The following is a 22,767-nucleotide window of genomic DNA, read 5'->3' as shown; positions in this document are numbered from 1 at the left end:
ATCTCTTTCCTGAGGCTCCGCTAGAACTACAATGAAGACATACCATGAAGGTTGAACACTGTACAAACACACAGTGTAACAACAACAAAAGAGGGCTACCAGCAGAAAAGACAACTCATGCTAGGAGATGACAGTGACCTGCAGAACGGTAATTTAGGTGGAGCAAACAAGCCAAGCCACAGGTTAGGGGATAAATCGGCAGGCTAACCTGTCCCGCAGCGCCCTGGAGAGGCTCCAGACGAAGACACCAGGAGAGCTGGACAGGAGTGAGGCACAGACTAACCAAAGGCCAACGACAGAGCAGGCTGTCTAGCCCCCAGAACACACCGCTCTCCTAAGCAGAACTCTGGCAGACACATCTGTCTCAAGCAGGAGACAAGGTTTCACGTCCAGAGAAACCAGACAGTTCCAGCCATCATTTATGATTATACCAAGAAACAGGGAGTGGAGGATAAGGGATGGAAGCCAGCTTAAATTCCTCCAAAGAGCTGTATCAGTTGGCAAGTCTTGGCCTCAAAGAACTCCTTATCAGCCTTTTAGTACCTCTTTCAAATACAAATGAAAAAAAAGGAAAAAATATGAAAAAGCAACAGAATAAAGAGATATATGAGGAAAGTCTTCAAAAAAAAAACAAACCAAGATAAATTAGAAAAACATTATTAAACTTATTAGAAATAGAGATGCTTGAGGGAGAATATCAAAGTAACTCCTTAAAAACACTTATGATTACATCAACAAAACAAAAATAGAATGCTACGAATAAGGAATAATCAGGGAACAAGCTTTTAGAACTTATAGTTTGTTCATCTTTGGAGAGGACCCACAATGACCACACTCCCAGCATTCACCCTCATATGGACCCTGCCCACTGTCAATCTGGGCTGGCCCTGTGACTTGCTTTAACCAGTAAACATGGTAGAAATGACACTGTGCCAATTCCAGATCTAAACTTTAAAAAAAAGCCTGACAGCATCCACTTTTGTGCTCTTAAAAGCCAAAAATAAGAATTTCTGACTACCTTTCTAAAGGAAGAGAAGCCACAATAAGAGACCCGGAATGGTGAGATGCCATGTGGTAAGAAGGGCCATGTGAGGAAAGGGCAGGCATTAGACATGTGGACGAAGAAGCCATGTTGGACATTCCAGTGCGTCACATGTCCAAATAACGAGTCCCAGCCACTCTCTGACTGCACAGTGAGGTCAGCAGAAAACCTGTCCAACTAAGCCTAACCAACCCACATAATCCTAAGAGAGAGAAGAAAGTGTTGTTTAAGCCATTAAGTTCTGGGGTAACTGGTTAAGCAGTAATAAAGAGCCAAAATAAAACTTATAAAATTATGACTGTTCAAATAAAATTTTCAAAAATTGAAAGGTAAATGTTTCAGAATTTGAAATTAAGACAAAGAGACAGAATATAGTGATAATAAGATAAAAAGATTCAAGCAAGGAGGTCTAAAATCCTACTGGTAGGTATTCCAAGGTGAACAAAGAAAAGAATGGAAAGGAGAAAGTGCCGCAGGAAAAAAAATATAAGAACATCCAGCCAAAAAGAAAGACTCAAGAGCCCAAATTTGACAAGGTCCATCCATACTAAGTGCTCAAAAACAACGGAAAACCAAACAAACCATGACTCAGTAAACCACTATGATATTTCAGAACGCCAAGGGAAGGACAAACTCCTAGAAGCTTCCTGAAAGTCATGCAGAGATGACTAAGACTAAGAAGGGCACACCACTACTGACTAGACGACAGCACAGTCTGAAATTCTGAGGTGAAATTTTTTTCAACCAAGAATTACACATTCAACCAAACTATCAATCAAGTGACGAATATAATAGCAGTTAACATTTATTGGGCGTTTATTATGCATCAGGCATTGCCCTAAATGATTTATATGTGACAACCTATTTAATCTTTACATGTCCCCCCAAATACACGTATTACTAGCATTTCTCCCATTTTGCAAATGGGAAACTGACGAAAATACTGCTAGGTAACTAGCCTAAGCTAACTAGTAATACAACTAATGAGCAGTAGATCAAGATTCAAACCTATGGTGGTCTGGCCTTTTTTTTTTTTAAGAAGTTAACTCAGAAATGTACCACCTCTTCATGTTTTCTTAAGATTTTACTTGACTAAAATCATTTTACTCCAGAGAAAGGAAAAGAGAAAGAAACATGAAATCTGAAAACAATGTATCTACTACTCCAGTAGAAGAGACAACAAAAATTTCAAGATGACCGCTGAATAGCCAGCCCAGAAAAAAACCTGCTGAGACTGGTACAGAAGAAACCAAAGGCTGAAGAAGAGAGGGGAGATCTCACAGAAAAGAGACAGGACATAACTTTTTTAAACTAAGAATTATTACTAAGGAAGACACCACAAAGCAAAACATTGTACAAAGGAAACATAACAGGAAACTACACTACAAAGTCCTAATGATAAGTGATGATTATTCATATGACTAAATATTAAGATGTTTTAGGAAGGGGAGGTGGGTGGGTAAGTGGGTGGTATAAGAGTTAAATCTTTATTATAGTACAAGTCACGAAATTATACCTAAATAGGTAAATCCAGAAATCCAGAGAAGTTAGAGGTGGTGGTGAGCAAGTGGGTACTTTCTGCTGCATGGAGGAGATAACATTCGAGTTAGGCCTTTAGAAGCACAAAAGGGCAGAGAGATGGCATTCTCAGGTGAAGGTAAGTAAATAAACAAAAGCAAACAATTGCAGAAGCAAGGAACAGTTACAGCAACCAGAAATATTAACAACAAAAAGGTGGTGATGGGGACAAGGGCGATTGTTTGTCTGTTCTAGTAAATATAACCAGCAGCTCCCAAGAGTGAAAAGGCTATTTTTAGTATCTAAAACAAACAAAACAATTCAACAGGAAAACAAAAACTAACTTCTAAATAAGTTGTATAATAATGAGAAATCGTCCTAATTTTATTTGTGCATGAAACAATGTATTTTAGCTCTTGAACACTTGAGAATTTTTACTTTACCTGACCCGTGGGTAGTGGTTGATCTAGCATCTCAACATCCAGGTGCTTAGGAAGGTTATATAATCTGCAGAGTTCACATATCAACCACTTCAATTGCTGACGAAGCTACAAAACACATTTCAGTAAATAAGCATTATGTTAAAGAGCCCTTAGAAGACATGAATAATGCTACAACTATTGTAACTAATCCAGTAGGAAATGGGGGGAAAAAAAGTTTACTATTGCTCAATTACAGCCTACAGATAAAATAACAATCTTAAGAAATATTTTCGGGGCTGCCTAGCAGAATGACATGAAAAAAATGGCAGAGGAAGAGAAGCTCCAAACACTGCCTAGTTTTCAGTTGTTAACTTCTTTTCTTAGTAACTTATAAGAGTATATTAATACATTAATGAGGCTACAGAAAACAGAAGCAGTGTTGTTGCACATGGATTATAAAATTATATATTTCACAGCCACTCATTTGAAAGTACAGAGGCAAATGTGGTCTAGCAGACAGAGCCTTGGAACCTAGGCAACCTTGGATACAGTACCTAATGTCCTGAGTCTGTCTCCTCATCTGGAAAATAAGGAAATTAAGACCTTCTCATAAGGGTAAAGATTAAAGGAAATCTGTGAAAACACTTGACACTTATAGGCTCTTAAGTGTTTGTCAAAAAAAAAAAAAAAAAAAGGCCTCACTAGGAAAACTGCAAAGAATAACTCCTTTCCACTTTTAAGAGCATATTTTTATGCTCTTATGCTTTCTAGAGCATATTTACTTTAAGTAAGCAAGGTAAATTATATGCACAAATATACTTTTCATTCTTTAAAAAATATACATTGTTTTCAATGTATAAGTTTAGCACTGATTTCAGAAGAATGGTCACTATCAGTAGACCTGACTGGGAGCAAATAAGGCAACTTACTTCAATTGGTCAGAACAGTTTCCTAGATGTTGCCAACCAGGAAAAGAGATGAAGAGAAAGAAGCAGATTTATGAAAGACTAAGGGAAAACAGAAACAGAATTAGAATAGGCTAAACAAAGCAAAGAACAAGCCTTTCCAAAGTGGACAATGGAGCAAATGAAAATGAGGAAAGCTGAGCAGTAAATTAGTATCAAAAGTATCCTCAAGCTTAAAAAACAGCAATGCCCCACTGTGGATTTGTTCTCCACCTGATAAGCTCTGTTCTGTGCTCAGTACACAACAAAGAGGTGGCTGGGTGAGCTGGACAGACCTGGACACTCCACCCCGTTACAGGAAGAACTCCCTGAGCACTGTGGGAGAGACGGCCGCGTGGTGGCAGAGGTGCCCCAGGCAGTAAGCAGCAGGGCCGTACACCTCCCGGGAATTTCAACTCCATGTCCCCAAAAAGGTGTTTAAGGATCAGAAGAAGAAACTAAGACCATGGGGCAAGAATTTAAGAAATATTTAGAAGGGAGAGGAACAAGTCTTACAAATTTACTAGATAGTTTGGGGTTGAGGCGGCAGAGGTCAGGAAACACTGGTATAAAAAAGAACTATAAGATAGTTTCCACATTCAGGCATGGGGAACAACTTTCATTATTTCATTTTGCCCCATTCACAATCACAGAGGTAAATTTTTGAGGAAAAACGAGATGGGGGTGATGGAGTACTAAGATGTAGATGAACTTAAATTTTAGATGTAATCATTTTGAACAGCCATGGCACATCTGAGTGAGATTCCCTGGATCTATGTGATATATAGACAAATGATGGGTGTCAAACTCAGGAGACAAAATTTTATCTAGAGATACAAATTTAGGAATCATTGGAATATAGGCCACAATTTAAGTCCTGGTGGTAGAAGAGATTACTCAGAGAAAGCACAGAAAGAGAACAAAGAGGTGGACCAAGAAATAACTGCTCAGAGCAGACCAAGGCAAGGTAGCAAGAGACAGAAACAGGAGAAAGTGATTTGATGGAAATCCTCAGAGGACAGAGACAGGACTGGTCTTTTATACTGACCACTTATCCCAAAGCCTGGCACAGAGCCAGGCAAGTTTTTAAAAACACTTTTCTGTATCCTACTACTAATAGTTTCCTGTATCCACCCAGGTTAAAAAAAGGTATGTACAAACCAGTGTACACATAGATATATATTTACTTATATATTTTTTACAGCACTGTATACATGCTTCCCTGGTGGCTTGGTCAGTAAAGAATCTGCTTCCAATGCAGGAGACTGCCTGCAGCACAGGAGACCTGGGTTCCATCCCTGGGTCTGGAAAATCCCCTGAAGTAAATGGCAACCCACTCCAGTATTCTTGCTTGGGAATTCCCATGGACAGAGGGGCCTGGTGGACTACAGCGCGTGGGATCACAAGAGGCAGACACGACTTAGTGACTGAACCACCATACAAAAGGGGCCAGATTTCAGAAAATATGCTTTGCCTTGGTTTTTCACTTTAGTACATCTTGGAACGTTGCATGTGCTCTTGTGGAAAGACTGGCTGCATTAACAACATGATGTTCTATCATAAAACCATACAGCAATTTTTTTTTAACCAGCTCTTTATTGGTGGACAGTAAAGGGTATGTGTTTGTTGAATGAAGGACTATTTCAAAAGGAAAGAGTCAACAGTATCAAAATGCTGCAGAAACTTTAGGACTAAAGAAGTAGTCCTGGATTTGGCAACTAGGGGTAAAAATTTTAGTACAACAAAGGTGGCAGCATCCATATTATAATGAATTAAATGTGAGAAAAGATAGCTTGTTTGATCAAGAAACTAGATTATAAAATAACTGGCAGAGAGCACAAGAAAGAGTAGAGGATGAGTTTGTTTTTTTATGTAAATACTCGTTCATAAAATTGTACCAAATTTTATATCCTATGTCATTTTACTTCAGGAGCATTTTTTGATGGAATGTTTTAGACATCAAAAAATAAGCCCACTCATTTCTACTCCTATAAAACTTACAACTTTAGATCTTTAGAGGCAACCTCCTAAAGGGAAGCATTGGTAAGGGGGCTATGTCTATTGCTCATTACCTGTCCTGTTGCCCCTCCCTTGCTGGAGATGTGAACAAATGTCTGTCTAGCTTTTAATTTTTTCCTCTAATCTTCATGGCTTTGTTATTACTCTTGTAATACTCACACTGAAGTTCCTCTGATCTTAATTTTAAAAATAGATGTTTAAACCACCTCTAACTTATTGTGACAAAAATCTGAGGTAAGTCTTTAACTTCCTCAAATGGTCAGTTCTCCCAGTACTATTCATAAAATAATCTATGCTTTATTTATTGAGTATTTCGGTTCAATTTAACTGATTCTAGATTCTCAATTGCATGATTATGTTTCTAAATTTCTAACTGCCTTTACCTGTCCAGCTTAGTGCTAGTACTTGATATCTTATTTAGTATCTGGTCAGATAATTATTATTATTTACTCTTCAAAACAAACTTTAGAGTCATTTTGTCAAGTTCCAAAAATAAATCTGTTGGGATTTTTACTGGAATTGCATTCAATTTATAAACTCACATGAAGTTACAGATAACTGACATATTTACAATATGGGAGTCTGCAGATCTAGGAACCAGTTGTCAAGTCTTTAATTCCACTCAGCAAATGTTTATAGTTTTCTTGATACAAAATTTGCACATCTAAGCTTATTCCTAGGTGTCTAATTTTCTTTGTGGCTGTCAATAAAATACCTGTCCACTGTATTTTCTGATTATAGCTGATATTTTGGAAAACTTGATTTTTATATAATAGAACTTTTAATCAATCATTTTAAAAACTGCTTTTTCAACTGACTCCTTTGGATTTAAGGTAAACAATCACGTCACCTGCAAATAATGACTGATATTCTTCTATAAGAATTTTGTGATATCGTGGAAAAATGCAAATGATATAACTTTAATAATTTTAACATCTGTTTATGTATTTTACAAGCAAAAGAAAAATACTGAATAAAAAAATTGCCATCATGTCAACAACGTTTATTATCAGGTAGAGAAAAATTAGGGTGATTTCTATTTTCCTTTTATTGTTTTTAATTTCACTAGTTCTTTCACAAGGGTCACTTAATAGTTTTATAATCAAAGAAATCTGATTTCTTTATATATTAAAAAATAATTTTTTATTTATATTCCTTTGGTTTTTACTGCAGAGTTATATAGACTCTTGACAGAAACATCAATTGGGGTCATTCTATCATTATTTTCCCCTCACATCTATCTGTCTTTTTCCCTTTTTCTATTTCCTACCTTGGATAATGGGCCCAATCAAAAATGCTTACTTAATTTAATGATTAGGATTCATGGGAAAGAGACAATCTAATTCCTGAGCTAAGCTAAGACTATAGTTACAGGGAATAAAAATGAGAAACCAAGTACTAAACAGAATTTGAAGGACAAAAAAAAAAATCTTAGAGGAGCTAAAAACTAGGTTATCAATCAAGCTTTTGTATCATATTACCTCTTAACACTTGAGTTCTGTTACATTCATGAGAAAAAAGAAAAAAAAAAAAGTAGTGTGGTTTATTATTTTCTCACCGAATTGTTGTTCTTAGTGTCTTCGAGACGTTCCAGAACCGAAGTCAGATTTGGATCATCAGAGTCCACAAACCATATTGGTGAAGAAGATGGATAAGATTCCTGTTACGGAGACACTGATGTTAAATGCATTTGCATACAGGTTAACCTGGATAGGCAAGGAAACCCCACCACCAAATGGCAAGATGATCACAAATTTAAGTAAAACAGATCACAGAAAAAAAGTAACACATTAAAATCCATGTCTTTAAATTCATTAAAAATCCATGTTTTTAATTTTTTAAACAAAAATTATTAAGCTCTATAGTTTAATCTTGCGTGCTTCATGTTATATGATTTATAAGCCTTAAAAAAAGGACTTGCAGTCTGATTTAAAACAAACAGAAGAGAATATACTGCAAAAGTTGTTCCATCAAAAGCAGAAAAAAATGTTATGCAAGTACCAAGGATGATGGGTTTCCCTTCCTTTACAAAGAAAGGTCTATCATGGCATGGATTTGCCAGCTTTAACATTTTTTAAGGGCTTTAAAATCTAGAATCATAATAAATCCTTCAAGAAACAGAAACAAATTAAAAGCGAAAACAAAAATTTCCAACCTTGAAGTAGTCTATAGAGTTAAACCATACTACTTTTTGCCTTTCAGTATAATAAAGCTACATTTCTAGGCTTTATATAGATGAGATATAACTCAATTTTTTAAACAAAGTAGAGGAATACATATCTAGGCACATGTTTTTAAATCCTTACAAATGCTAAAACTAATTTTTTAAATCCACTCACTGTATGACTTGTCTTCTGAGTAGTGTAACTACAGAAGTTGCTTTGAGATTTTTTCCTCCATTAGAAAACTGGCCCCTAAAAGCAATCCCATTTAATTTTTGCCTTTTTCCTAATAATTTCCCTTCCTTTCTTAGATTGCAAACAAGAATGTAGTTTCTAAAGGACAGATTTCTTAAATAAGGTTAAGATTACTTCTTAAATATAGCAAGTGTTAGAAAGGCAGAACAAACAGCAACATAGCTATCTTAGGGCTACCTTCAGTGCTCACTTGCCATGGGAGCTGGACTCTGAGACAGGCATTCTCCTTGTACAGCTACTGTCTGTGGGCTCCCACTCATCGAGGTCAGTTGTGTTCTTGAACACTGTGATAAGCTGCCTCTAAAATGGCCCCAATAATCCTAACCAACCTCCTGGTATTCACTCCCTTATATAATTCCTTCCCCTAGATCTAACAACTCACTTGTAACAAGCAGAATACAGTAAAGTAATAGATGTCACCTCTGAAATCAGGTTACAAAAAGATGGGAAGTTCTGTCTTGCTTACCCTTCCTTGCTCTTTCATTTGTTCCCCCAGTGGAAAACAGTTCCCTATGGAGAAATACAAACCCACTGGGCAAGGGATTGAAGAAGCCTCTGACCAAGTATCAACTAGAATTTGAGGCTCTCAGACCAACAGCATTTGAGATGAATCCTACCAACAAGTGCATGAATGAACTTGGAGGTGGAGAGGACTGTCCTGTCCTGCCTTGAGATGACTACAGCCTCAGCCAACATCTTGAATGCCTGGTCAGGTACCCTGAGCCAAGGAACCCAGGTAAGTCACACAGTTTTTTAACCCATAATCAAAATGAGATAATGAGAGATAGTGAGATAATGTCTGTTTTAAGCTGCTAAACTAGTTGCAGAGCAATAAATAATTCAAACACCATAAAACTCCAATATTTTATTACATCACAAACTGATTACTACCTAGAAATGCTATTACTATCTACATACTTTTTTAAAGCACAATTACGTGTTGATTTTTTTAAGTGAACGAATTAAGCATTACACATTTCCACCTACTAACATTTACTCTGTTCATTTGTACTGCTTTCTGTTACATATTAGGGAAAGCCATTATTATTAGTATTAGCTGCAGCTAGATCTAGTCACAGAAACATGACAATTTTACATAGTTTTAAAGAAGCACTGCTTTGAGAATTATAATCTCAATTATAACATAGTTGGAGCCACAGAATATTTTTAAATATTTTTAAAGCGTTTTACCAAATGTTCTTTAAAGAAAAAAAGTTGAAATAGAACATCATTATATCCATTCAGCAATGGTTTATTTCTGTATCCCCATCCCTCAAACTCTTACTGTGTTCCAAATCTCTTTAAGGCTAAAATGTAGATGGTCTTCAAAATTAATCCCATTTTTAGTGAGAATTACTTAACTGAATATCACATTTTCCTCAAAGTCTTCAGCCTAATCTGGAGGATACACTATCTAGACCATTCTGTTTTATATTTGTATTTTCTTTAGTCTTAAAAAAAGAAAAAAAAAAACAAACTACATTTCGAGCTTCATTGCATTGATTAAAGTTCTGCATAAGCAAAAGAAAATATATCAACTGGTGCTCTGGGCTAAAACCCCTCAAAACCATATTATGAAAATTACAAAAAGAAAAGAAAAGAAATACTGAGATCACTTACTACCTATGCCATATTTTTCTAATCCTAGACAAAAGACAGGATATATAGTAGGTCTAAGCAACTATGTTAACAGTTCCCTAAGCGGGGCCCTTGGACTCCAAGGTCCAAACTATTTCTATGGGAATACTAAGATGTTCATTGCCTTTTGCACACTTAACATTCTTACCAATGGTGCCAATACAACGGTGTGTACCTTAGCACAGATAAAAGCAGTGACACCAAACTATACTTGAAGTCATGGTATTATTCACCACTATGCATTAAAGGTGTTTCAAAGAAGAAAAAGGCACTTCACTTACGAACGTCTGTGACGAGGCAGTTATTTTACCAAATCTCAATCCTTATGTGTTTTTAATATTGCAGTGATGAAATGGGCACACATGAGCATTGCTACAGAATACATGAGAGAGCACTTGTGTGTTTGAGTTGTGAGCTGAACTAACCACTTTGACAGGACACCATTTTCACTTGAAAGAATGACTGTCAAACAATGGTTATTCCAACTTGGGTTTCTGATAGGTTATTTTCTCAAAAAAAGAATGAAGAGAACCTGTCATTTCAAGGAAAACCCAAGGCAGTATTTATTGCCAATAATAAAATTCAAGCTTTTAAGCAAAAATTAGAAGTTTGTAAAGCCTGTTTCCACCATGTGAGCCTGACAGCTTCCCAAGAGTATTTTTATGAGGGTGATGATGATATTAGTGGATATAATGTTATGTTATATAATGAAATGTATTAACATTTATAAGATTCCAGTGAACTAATATTTTCCAAATAATAACGCATGATATCATATCATGCAAGGGTGAAAGATCCAGTCAAAATCTAGGAAAAACCAAGTTTGGGTACAGTATCCAAAAAGAATGTCTACAGCTATCTAAAATGGCTATTAAAATACTTCTTTTTCCAATCAAGTATCTGTGTGAGGCTAGATTTTCTTATTATTATTTCAACCACAACAACATACCACCATAGACTGAATGCAGAGGCAAATGACAGACCAGATATCAAAGAGTTTAACCCCCCAAAAATGTAAAAGTGTGCCACTATTCTCATTAAAACTGCTGCCTGTCCCCATCCGCCAACCTTCCCCCCCCTCCTTTCAGAATTTCTTCCTTGTTAAGAAACATCCTTTTACCATTCTGTATTAACGTGGTTCCACTGAGGATACTTTTCCTATCCCCTTTCCATCTTCCTACCTTCCTCTCTTGACCCAAAACCTGATTACCGGCCTCTACCAGCCTATCCTATTCCTGATTAGCTGTCAGATGAGCTAAACTAGGCAAATCTGGGTCTTCTCTGGGACTAAAGCCCTCTTTCTCAGAGATCTAGCATCACAAGGTCAATGCTGGCCAACAGGGGTAGTCAGCATTTATCTTGCTAAATGGAGAGGGTTAAAAGAAACCAACGGAGAAGGCAATGGCAAGCCACTCCAGTCCTCTTGCCTGGAAAATCCCATGGATGGAGGAGCCTGGAAGGCTGCAGTCCATGGGGTCGTAAAGTGAAGAGTTGAACACGACTGAGCAACTTCACTTTCACTTTTCACTTTCATGCATTGGAGAAGGAAATGGCAACCCACTCCAGTGTTCTTGCCTGGAGAATCCCAGGGAGGGCGGAGCCTGGTGGGCTGCCGTCTATGGGGTCGCACAGAGTCGGACACAACTGAAACGACTTAGCAGCAGCAGCAAAAGAAACCAAACTGTTTTCTAGAGGGTCATAAATATTTACACTTTTTGCCTTGACTATGAGAATGCTCTTTTCACTTGACACTTGTTAACATTATTGCCAATCTGATAAATAAAAGCTGCTACCTGAAAGGGAAAAGAAAGTTCCTACAATATAATGTGTTACAACATCTCCAAAACCCAATTCATCAATAAGAAAGGAAAGTTATCACTACTAGGAAATTTTCAAAGGATATTACCTATATACGTGAGGATTTAGCTCGATCTAGTAATGTTTAAGGCATTATTTAAAACAGAAAAAAAACAGAAACCACTGATAGTAGGGACATGACTGACTCACTGCTAAAGCCATATAATGAGACAGCACACAATAATTGAAGACATTGTAAAGTAATGGTTACTACAAAGGTCTACAATATTATTGAGTAAAAAAAAAAAATCAGATTATAAAATAATCTGACTTTTTTAAGAGAGAGGGAATCTACATAAATAGAAGAGAAAAAATATGACCAGTTGACAATACATACATCAAAGTCTGGACACTGGTGTGTTCTGAATGGTAGAATTACAGGCAATTTTTTTTTTTCTAGTTTTGCTTATCTGGTTTCTAGATTTCTTAATTAAATAAAAATGTCTTGTCTTCCACATTATAAAATATCCACTACCATCACCTCTGGAAACTGAACCTTCAACACAAATTCTACATCATGGTCAAGGCTTGTTCAGTGTAATGTTTAAAAGACAATCCACATACTTTGAAAGGTATCTAAAATTATTACCGAAACTTAGAAACCTAAGCATTAATGCTTTCAACCTCTTATACTTCAAGCTTTTAAATTTTTAGAAGATTAATAACTAAGCTTTCTATCTTGAAAAGATAGTTTCCTTACTATTTCTCTTTAAAATGACCCATGATATACAATTTTTAAACAATGGATGGTGCTGAAAAATCCCAATATAAGTTCAAGCAACTTTCCCCACATTAAATGTTTGAATGCTTCTAACACATCTCTTTCTCACCACAGTTATGAAAATTTTAGACAATTATCTAAGCATCTAATTATTCAGGGGCCCTGTTTTTCCTCAATTTTATTAATACTATTGTTTTTATAGTAATTTTAAGGCTTGAAGGATGAAGTTGTCTGTGATCACCACCCTAAAAGTTACCATAATTGGACAAATGACAAAGAAGCTCGCCACCATTGCCAGCATAAAATGCTGTGTTGTTGTCCTAATCTAAGACAACATAACTCAAGGTCAATCAAACCGACCTCTTTGCTTCTCATTAAGGAGCTTGCCTTGTTCAGAAATAACTTTATCTATTTTCCACACAAATCCACTACAAGACCAATGTGCAGCTCTATATCAAGCACCTGCCAGCAAAACTGCCTGCCAGAATGCTCAGTTTCTGGTATTTTTCCAAATGATATGAAATCCTTGGAGATGGCTGTGTCTTAACTTTTTGAAAATTGACGCACATACTTCTTGTTGAAGGTTCAGAGGTCTAACAACTGTAACACTTCTGGAGAACAGTTATAGGACACATTATTTTCACACTTTGCCGTTCAATAAATGTGGGATGGAGAATGAAATAAACTGACAGAATTACCATATGGCACCATATAAAATCCTAAATGACCTGACAACATTAAAAAAGCTATCCCCTCCCCCAAAAAAGAAAAAAAGAGACTGCTCCCTGATAATCATTTTACAAGCAAACAATGTACAACCAAGTATCTAACATGACTGAAACCCACAGAAGCAGAGTAAATACACTAATATTTGGTAAAAGAATACTGCATACACACTTCTGTGATCTGAAAATGTTAACTGTTTGAGGAGCAAATTACAGCTAATTAAAACTTCATTCTAAATGAATTGAAGCAGAGAAATCAAAAGTGCTGAAAAAGATTCAAACCACTGAATCTGCAGAAACCACTGGTTTCCTTGGTTCCGAGTCTGCTTTGTCTTTCAAAATAATCTTTTAGAAGAGAACACAGAACACTATTACAATGGCCTTGGAAAAAGAGACCTCTGCTTTACCACTCTGATTCTCCAATAATGCTTTATTTGGCAGGGACTATTTAAATTCAATTCCCAGCCCTTCAACCAGCTGACATTTATCTAACACTATCCTTTTCCAGGTCTAAGGAAGTTAAACAAAGAAAAAAAAAATCAAATTACTAAAGGATACACCATTCACAAAATGGAAACCTAAATCTCCTCTTCATATATCTGTTCCTTTCAAGGAAGGTCATAAAAATGGGGATGAGGGAGACTAGATACAAACTAGGAATTTGACTCTATATTATAAACTGGTCAAATGAATGGAAACAATGATTCCTCTGGAGTGAAAGTACCATTTAAGCACTTAACATGACAGTTCTGATACTTCCAAAAGATTCTCCAGGAGTTCAAACTGGAAAAGCAATCTGTCCCAGGAGAACAGACCAAAGAAAAGGTCTTGAGCTTTTCAGTCAAGTTTTGTTATTTCCCTTGTATAACACTGTCAGGGCTACTTTTTTTTATCAGTGTAAAGACAAGAAACATCAAAAATTAAATAGCACTGGTTCATTTCCCATGAAAAGCTATTAAAAAGTATTTTCAAACCAGTGTTATTCAGCCACTAATGACATCATCACTTTTATATTTATAGAGATTATTATCACTGTTAAAGAATTCTCCTAAATACGTTCTCATGTGGATCAAAAAGTATTATCTATTTCATAGAAAAATACAGTAAAAGTAGTAGTTTGCTTGAGGTCCCAAAGACTAAAAGTAAAAAAAATTTTCCCATCTCCTAAACTCAGAGCTCTAACATTTTTAATTTAGTATCTTGCTGTTGGGGTGGGGAAAAGAGTACCCTTTTTGGCAATGATGAATAGAAATTTAATTAGTTAAACAAAAAAATGTTCCACCACAAATAGCCTGGGAAATAGCCACTCATACATAAAGAGTAATGATTTATGCTATACAAATAATAAAGTACTGTGAGGTTTTATTTGTTTACCAGCTAATTTACTTCCTGGGGGGGATTTCTCACTTTAAAACAGTGATTCCCTACCAAGAGTTCCCAGATGGCAAGAAGTCCATAAAAGGAGTAATGGAGTTGCCAAGTTATGCTAAATATTTCAAAAGAACTAAAACAAAGTACTATACTGGCTCTGAATAAGGCTGCACAGGTTATTAAAATGACCTGCTTTGCTTTTAGGTGTGATCATAAGAACTGGATGTTAGCTCTGACTGGCAATTAAATCTATTTACTGAAAATGGAAAAAATAACTTTTTAAGTCTGCATGACAAACTTTTTTATCATGAGTTCACAGAAAACAAGTAAAAAAAAGACTCCTTGAAGTTGAATTTAGCCCTCTTTCCCCTTCGTATCTAAGATTAGGACAAATTTATGAAACAGAAAAGAAATTTAGTTCCACTCCCTTGGCCTAAAGAGTACACTTTTGTCTGTTTTTTTTACTTCTTAAACCACTTTCATGTGAAGTCAAATTGAAGATTTCCTATCAAGCCCTAAGTGGCCTTTCAAATATTTATGCACTACCCAAGACACTTTCTTGATGTTTTCTCTGCCCTTTTGACCAGTTCTTGGCAGTTAACTAATTAAGATTAAGTAGTTAAGATTTTTGTTCAAAGAGAATGTAGCTAAAATGGTGGCCATATTGCCAACAACACAAATATTACTGAGCATTTACTGAGTGGAGGATGAAAAGCAAAACCACTGACTAGTCTCCCCCGCCACCATGAAAAAGACTTTCCAAAAAACCCACCACCGTATTATAACAGAATATCAGAAAACATAACCAAAGCAGCAGTTAAGGACTATAGCAGGCAGGAAGGGAAATAGACACACTGTACGACTAGAGAGCCTTGGGGATGGTCAGACATGTCAGGACAGAATGAGTTGGGGAAAGGGGCACATTCCACATGGGGAAAACTGCTGATGCAGAAGCCTGAAAGAAAAAGGGGCACCATATCTTTAGAGGATTACTCAAATTGACATGCACGTGTGTAAGAAACAACTAATGAGGTACCATTCACTCAAACGTTATAGAAAGTGCCTAAGGATGCTTCTTGGTAAGCATGGAGAAGACAAGGCCTGGCAAGAACTCAATAAATATTTGGGAATAAGAGGAAAAGTTTTTTTTTTTTTAATAGATCAAACAGTACATTTTTAACAGCTAAAACTTTTTAGATTATAGCAAATCAAACACAGTAGACAAATCCTGGCATTTGAAATCCAACCCCACTCTTTCCTTGCTCCTTCCCCTCTAAGAAAATGGTATCAACAACAGCAAACTGTATTGATTTTATCTAAACACTAAGCCATGCCTAAACAGTCTTTATCTTTTAAAGATACACACCGAAATATTTACAGATGAAGTGCTATGTCTGGAATCTGCTTCAAAATAATCCAAGGTGGGGCAGAGATGAAATAAGATTGGCCAAAACTTTATCACTGTTGTTCAAGTTCTCCATGCTACTGAACTTCTTGAATATGTTTGATGTTTCTCCATAATAATGTTATTAACACAGCATCTACAATGATAATTATCTTCTGATAATGTGTCATAATTCACTGACACCTCAATTTGAGTAGTTTGTATTAATGGTACCAAATCCTCCTTTTGCCAGGCATCTCTCACTTCGTGCTCCACTCCCTAATCCATGTCATCATTCAGTATCTTTGTGTGCAGCTGACTATCAGCCTCCAATATGGTTCTCAATAAGGCACTGCTGGCACTTGAAGTGGGATAATTCTGTCTGGCAGACTGCCTGAATATTACACTTGGCATCCCTGTACCCCTGCCACTTAAATGCCAGGTCAGCACAGCAATACCACCATCCCACCCCCACCAGAATAACCAAAACCACACACACATTTCCTAATGCCACCCACTACAGAGAACTACTCCTAGTCCTGGATGGTAAATACATCTTCCCATTTACCTGAGCTTGCGCCTCCCCAGGAGCCTACAAGTTCAGTTTGTCATTTAAACCAGCCCTACTTTTTCCTGGCTATCCTTCAACTTGTGCCAGAATAATCATCATTCAGATCAGCCAGTCTCTTTATTATCACCTACTTTGTGCTCACTACTACTTCCTGTTTTCCATTCTTGGAAAACATCCATCCTTCATCCGCCTATATCCTGGGCTTCTCGAGTCTCATTATAACGTCTCTATTCCTAAGCCAACCACATTTTCAAAGCTGTGGTGTCTTTTTCCGGATGGAGTTTCCTCTGCCTGAAATGCCCTTTGGCTCCCTTCCAAAATTCGACTCACCTGTGAAAACCCAACTCCACAAATCCGCCTCTCCTCAAGGCCCCTTCTGAAGCGCCCCCTGCCCCCCAACCAAAATCAAAGTTAATTGCTCTCTTTGGCGTTCGCGAGCATACCATAGAACTTGATCACTTTGTTGTGTAAAACTCTTCCCTCAAGAAGCCTAAGTTCTGAAAGCAGGGACTGCTCTACCCATTTTCGCGAAGAGAACACCTCAGTACAGCTCTTTATTGTACTTTTTTTAAAAAATATACACCTGCTCCCCGGTATTCTGAAAACTATTTTAATATTATCATAACCTCAAGGCCTTTGCAGACTCCGGAGCACCAGGTACTCTGTAGGACTTACCTACCTACTAACTTAACCAAAGGGAGTTTAACGACGCTAGAGTCAGCTTTAACCGTATTTACAGAGGAACATGAAACCACCACCACCTTGACTCCTGTTATAATAAGCGGCACATCCCGCAGTTTGGAACCGATACCGTAGGTCAATTTCACAATGAACATCCTCATCATACACTTATCTGAGGAAACTTTTTAACTTTTTTTTTTTTTTTTACGGGTTTGTCACGAGCTTTCCGCCGAAGCAAGTGAGAGAGCTTTAAAGGATCTTTCCGACTTTGTGACATAAAAACGATCTTTCTGGGCAGCAGATTTGGGCACGGATCTCCTTTCCCCTGCTCCCGATTTACCACAGGAGGGGCTACACAAACATCCCCCAGAACACCTGCCGCATCCAAGGTCCAACGCGCCTTCGGAACGCGTTAGCGCGGAGCCAGGCCAGCGGGAAGGGGATCATTCAAACAGCGCCAGAGGCTGCATTCTAAACTTTCCCCCCACAAACGCGTCAGTTTTCAATGTTAGTTTCTCCTTAAACCCAAACTTAAAAAATAACTGGGGGAATAGAAGGAACCAGGGAAACCTGACTGGAGAAGGACGCGTTCAAACTTGAGGGCCTTTCGCCTGCCCCGCCGGGGCTCAAACAACAGCCGACCCGCGGGCCGCGGCCCCCGGGGGCAGGCCCCTGGCTGTGGGCGGCCATGGCGACCCGGCGAGAGCTCGGCCGCCTCGAGGTGCGGCGACCGGGGCCGCGAGGGGCCAGCAGCCCCAAACCCAGCCCCGCCGGGAAAGCCGGAGAAACGCGCCGTCCGCCTCCTCCCAGCCCAGCCGCGCGCAGTCCCGGCGGGGCCCCAGCCGGGCCCCTCACCGGGAAAAGGGGCGGACCCGCCCCGCCCCGCCCAGGGTCCGAGGGGCCTCTCCGGGGCAGCCTCCCCTTTGTCCGAGCACTCGGGGCGCCCCTTTCCTCCCCGGCCCGGCCCTGAGGGGCTGCGGCCGGGTGCCTCACCGTGATGTTGCAGTGGAGTGTGAGCGGCGGCGGCGGGGAGTGCGGGCTGCCCGGCGGCGCCGGTGGCGGCACCAGGAACTGGCAATGCAGTTCGTCCAGCTTCCAGCTGACGATGCGGAATCGCTCGTGGTTCTTGTCGAAGATGGACGCCAGGAACTTCAGCTCGGCCTTGAGCCCTGATACGGACATCTTCCCCTCATCTCCGGCGGGAGGGGTGCGGAAGGGGAGCCGGGCCCGGAGCCGCCGTCACGGCCGCGACCGCCCCGCGGGGCCGGCCCGGGCCGCGCTCTCGCGGCTCCGCCTCTCCTCGCCGCCGCGGCCCGCGTCGGATCGGGGCTGGAAAATGGCGAGGGACGCTGAGGCCTCAACGAGCGGCGGTGTGGCGGCCTGGGCGGCTGCTCCCTTTGTAACTGACTCCACCGGCAGGAGGCGGCGGCCCCGTGGCTTAAAAGGGCAACAGCGACACCACCCCCGCTACCGCCTGGGAAAGGGCTGCCCCCACCCCGCCCCCTCCCCTCCCCTCCCCTCCCCTCCCCTCCCCTCCCCTCCCCTCCCCTCCCCTCCCCTCCCCTCCCCTCCCCACCCCACCCCGCCCCCACGCTGCCCCCTCCCCTCCCCTCCCCACCCCGCCCCCTCCCTCCTCTCCCCGGCTCTCCTGCGCGTCCCCGTTCCGGCGCGTGCGCGCGGCTGAGGCGCGCGCCCGCCTGGTCGCCCCCTCCTCCTTGTGACCCAGCCCCCTTCCCCACGGCCCATCTCCTCTGCTCGCGCCCTCTGACGCCAGGGTTAGGCCAGCTGGTACCCCGGCCCCTAATAACCAGAAGGACCCGGAGACCCCCGCGCGCCCCTGTCCCCCAGCCTGGGACCATACACGTGCCCGGCCTATCGCGCCGGCCACGTCGGCGGGGCAGCGGCCACGCGCCGGTCCCTAGGGGCGGGGCTCCGCGAGGCTCTGAGCGGGCCACCCACTCACCTGACCCAGCCCGGGGCCCTCCCAGATAGGAGGCTGCAGACAGCACTCCGTACCAAAATCGGCCCACTTAGCTGCATCTCCGCTACTCTCATCCTAGTCACCTAGTCACCTAGCCACCACTTCTCTATCTAGCCTGAGTTCCTGCCAGGACCTTCTCGCCGGACTCTGCCCACTCTTTTGCTCTCAAGCAATCCTTTTACCGATGATGGTAATTTGGTCCCTGCCAGCTGCTCCCTCCCACCTCTCGCAGTTTCATCCTTTCCGTACCCAGTACCTCTGTTCACTCTGGCATTCATTTTTCTCTCCCTCTTTCCTGTCTCGAGCTTAAGATAACTCTCTCCACCTCCCATGGAGGCAGGGCTGGCCTATTTTCAGTGAAGTCTTAGCTCAGGGCCTTCCTGAATACCTAATCTAAAATAGCCTTCTAGTCACCCTGTATCATACCATCCTATGTTAATTTTTTGCTGGACACATCACTATCTGATATTTTTCCTGTTTATTCGTTTTTTCCCCCAACGTGAATGTCTTATCCAGAGCCATAGTCCCAGGACCTAGACTGAGGCCTTTTATATAATAGACACTCAGTGTTACTGAATGAATGCTCCTATCTGGAATCCTCAGCACTTAACACAATCCCTGGCATATTCTCAATGCTCCCTAAATGGATAGAGGGCTGCATGGTGGTCCAAAGGAATATAACATAATTGGGCAGGTAATTAACAGTGTATTTAGTGTGTTTAGTGATATGCACTAGAAGCAGGACCAGTTTCATCAGCATGCAACCTGTAGTTGCATAAGTCTCCTAGTTAGAAGGGCCTTGTGTTAGGTTGAACGCCCTGCTATAGACATTTTGAAAGTCTTAATAATTTTCCAGCAAGTTGCTCTGCATTTCCTTTTGCACTTTTTTTAAAAAATTATTTTTAATTGGAGAATAGTTGTTTTACAATATTGTGTTGGTTTCTGCCCTATATCAACATGAATCAACCATAGGTATACACATGTCCCCTCCCTCTTGTTTGCACTGGTCTTAACTAGAGGTACCTAAGCCTTCTCCAGTGCCTAAATGTCTTCTCCTCCATGATCTACAAGTGGCCCCTGATCTACTTGTCCTTTAAATAATGAAATACAGGACAACATAAAAAGATATGATACAAACTTATTTACAGAACAGGAACAGACACACAGAGAACAAACTTATGATTCCCTAGGGGAAGGATTAGGGAGTTTGGGATGGACAGGTATACACTGCTATATTTAAAACCAACAAGGATCTGCTGTGTGGCCCAGAGAACTCTGTTCAATGTTATGTGGAAGCCTGGATGGGATGGAGTCTGGGGAAGGATGGATACATGTATTATGATGGCTGACCGAGTCCCTTTGCTGTCTGCCTACAATTATCACAGCATTATTAATCAGCTATGTGTGTGTGTTTAGTCATTTCAGTCATGTCTGACTCTTTGTGATCCCATGGACTGTAGCCTATCAGGCTCCTCTCTCCATGGGGACTCTCCAGGCAAGAATACTGAAGTGGGTTGCCATGCTCTCGTCTAGGGGATCTTCCCAACCCAGGAATCAAACCCAGGTCTCCCACATTGCATGGGAATTCTTCACCTTCTGAGCCACCAGGGAAGCCCATTAATCAGCTATACTTCAATACAAAATAAAGGAATTTAATAAAAAGTTTTAAAAATACAGAAACAAGGAGGTAATAAGTCCACTGAATGGGGAACATATTTTAAGTTTTTATTTTCATTTACTTCTGTAATAGTGTATCACGTTATATTGTTTCTTAGCCTTCCAGTGGTTCACAGACCACTCTGGGAATATAATAAAAGCTATGATCCATCTTCTCAGGAAAATGCCTCTGCATATAAAGTGTTTTATTTATGGGGATTCCTGGCCCTGGAACTAGGGGCACCATTATGAACTGGGACTGAGAGAAAGAAGAATGGATTCCAGTACCAAACTGAGCCAGAAATCACTAGCACTGGCACTATTGCTGGGTTAAGCACACGTGTAGCTTGCTGCCTCTTTTTTCTCAGTCTCTGTAACTCCTAATAAGCATGGTAGTCACAGACAAGGATTTGAGACAAAGAGGAACAAGCTATTCAGAACTTTATATGACTTTGAGAAGTAAAATTCCCTGAAGAAGTTATTTAATCTATCTAAGCTTTATTTTATCTCTAAATTGCTATGAGAAAATAGAAAGCTTCATAAATTGTAAACACTTTTATAGCTCAGAAATACACAGACACACACATCCCCATGGACTGTAACCTGCCAGGCTCCTTTGTCCATGGGATTTTGCAGGCAATAATACTGGAATGGATTGCCATTTCCTCCTCCAGGGGATCTTCTTGACCCAGGGATTGAACCCACGTCTCTTGCATTGACAGGCAGATTGTTTACCACTGAGCCACCAGGGAAACCCTAATTAAGTTGACTCCACAATATGCATTCCATCCCAGATGACTGGAAAGCCAGTGAGTGATCCTATCCATTTTCCTGTAATTGGTTAAGGGGCAGGCTTGTGACACATTTCTGGTCAATGACACAGAAGAGTAGTCATAAGATGTCACAGAAGAAGCTTTAATCAACCAATCCTAGTGCCTGCCCTGATTCTGGACCTCTTATTGTGTGAAGTAACATATTTCCTTATTGTCCAGATCATTTTAAGTCAGTTTTCTGTTATTTCCTCCAGGATACAGTGTTTTTTCTCCAATGCCAGACTTTAAGCTTCTTGAATTCAGGAACTATATCTACTTATATTTCTAGCCCTTTTAGGGCTTGGAACACAGCAGACCCGAAAAAAATGATTGTGAAATTTAACAATCATTTTTTGAGCATCTTCAATGATATCAAGAGCCCAGACTGTTTCCCTTGTCAAGCTGAGAGCAAGGTGGCTGGAAGTGTTCTTTCAGGTTACCAGACACAAGAACATCCAATCAGAAAGTACTGTTTCTTCCATGTCTCCTTCCAAGATGTGGGACTTTTCCGAGAATATACCCACTGGCTTCTCTTCTGTGTCAATTGGCCAGAAATGTATCAAAAGCCTACCCCTGAGTGAACTCCGGGAGTTGGTGATGGACAGGGAGGCCTGGCATGCTGCAATTCATGGGGTCGCAAAGAGTCGGACATGACTGAGCGGCTGAACTGAACTGAACTGAAACCAATCACAGTTATAAATGGATGGGATCTCTCACTGGCCTCCCAGTCATTTGGGATGAAACAGATACTGGAAAGTCAACCACAGTGTCTACTACAGACTCATAAATAAAGGCAACATCAGAGCACAACATCTGCTAGATCGTAGAAAAAGCGAGGGGATTCCAGAAAAACGTCTACTTCTGCTTCATTGACTACACTAAAGCCTTTGACTGTGTGGATCATAAAAACTGGGGAGAATTCCTGAAGAGATGGGAATACCAGATCACCTTACCTGCCTCCTGAGAAAGCTGCATGCAGGTCAAGAAGCAACAGTTAGAACTGTACAT

General features: G+C 40.3%; 1 protein-coding gene across 2 annotated transcripts in view; it reads right to left on the bottom strand.

Annotated features, from left to right (window-relative positions):
• Nucleotides 1-18,543, bottom strand: part of UBE2Q2 (ubiquitin conjugating enzyme E2 Q2) — a 61,387-nt gene extending 42,844 nt beyond the window's left edge. The window contains exons 1-3 of one of the 2 annotated variants that reach the window (XM_052659476.1): nt 18,304-18,543; nt 7,504-7,605; nt 3,004-3,108 (exon numbers count right to left, since the gene is read on the bottom strand). In XM_052659476.1, the coding sequence (XP_052515436.1) occupies nt 3,004-3,108; nt 7,504-7,605; nt 18,304-18,492 (396 nt within the window). In that variant the 5' untranslated portion in view covers nt 18,493-18,543. The remainder of the gene's footprint in view (nt 1-3,003; nt 3,109-7,503; nt 7,606-18,303) is intronic. The other variant, XM_052659477.1, reaches the window with a different exon arrangement.
• Between the last annotated feature and the right edge of the window lie 4,224 nt (nt 18,544-22,767).

This window comes from Budorcas taxicolor, chromosome 21 (genome assembly GCF_023091745.1).
Source record: "Budorcas taxicolor isolate Tak-1 chromosome 21, Takin1.1, whole genome shotgun sequence".
Classification (NCBI taxonomy): domain Eukaryota; kingdom Metazoa; phylum Chordata; class Mammalia; order Artiodactyla; family Bovidae; genus Budorcas; species Budorcas taxicolor.
The sequence above is the reverse complement of the archived record's forward strand: the minus strand, read 5'-3'. Positions and strand labels throughout refer to the sequence as shown.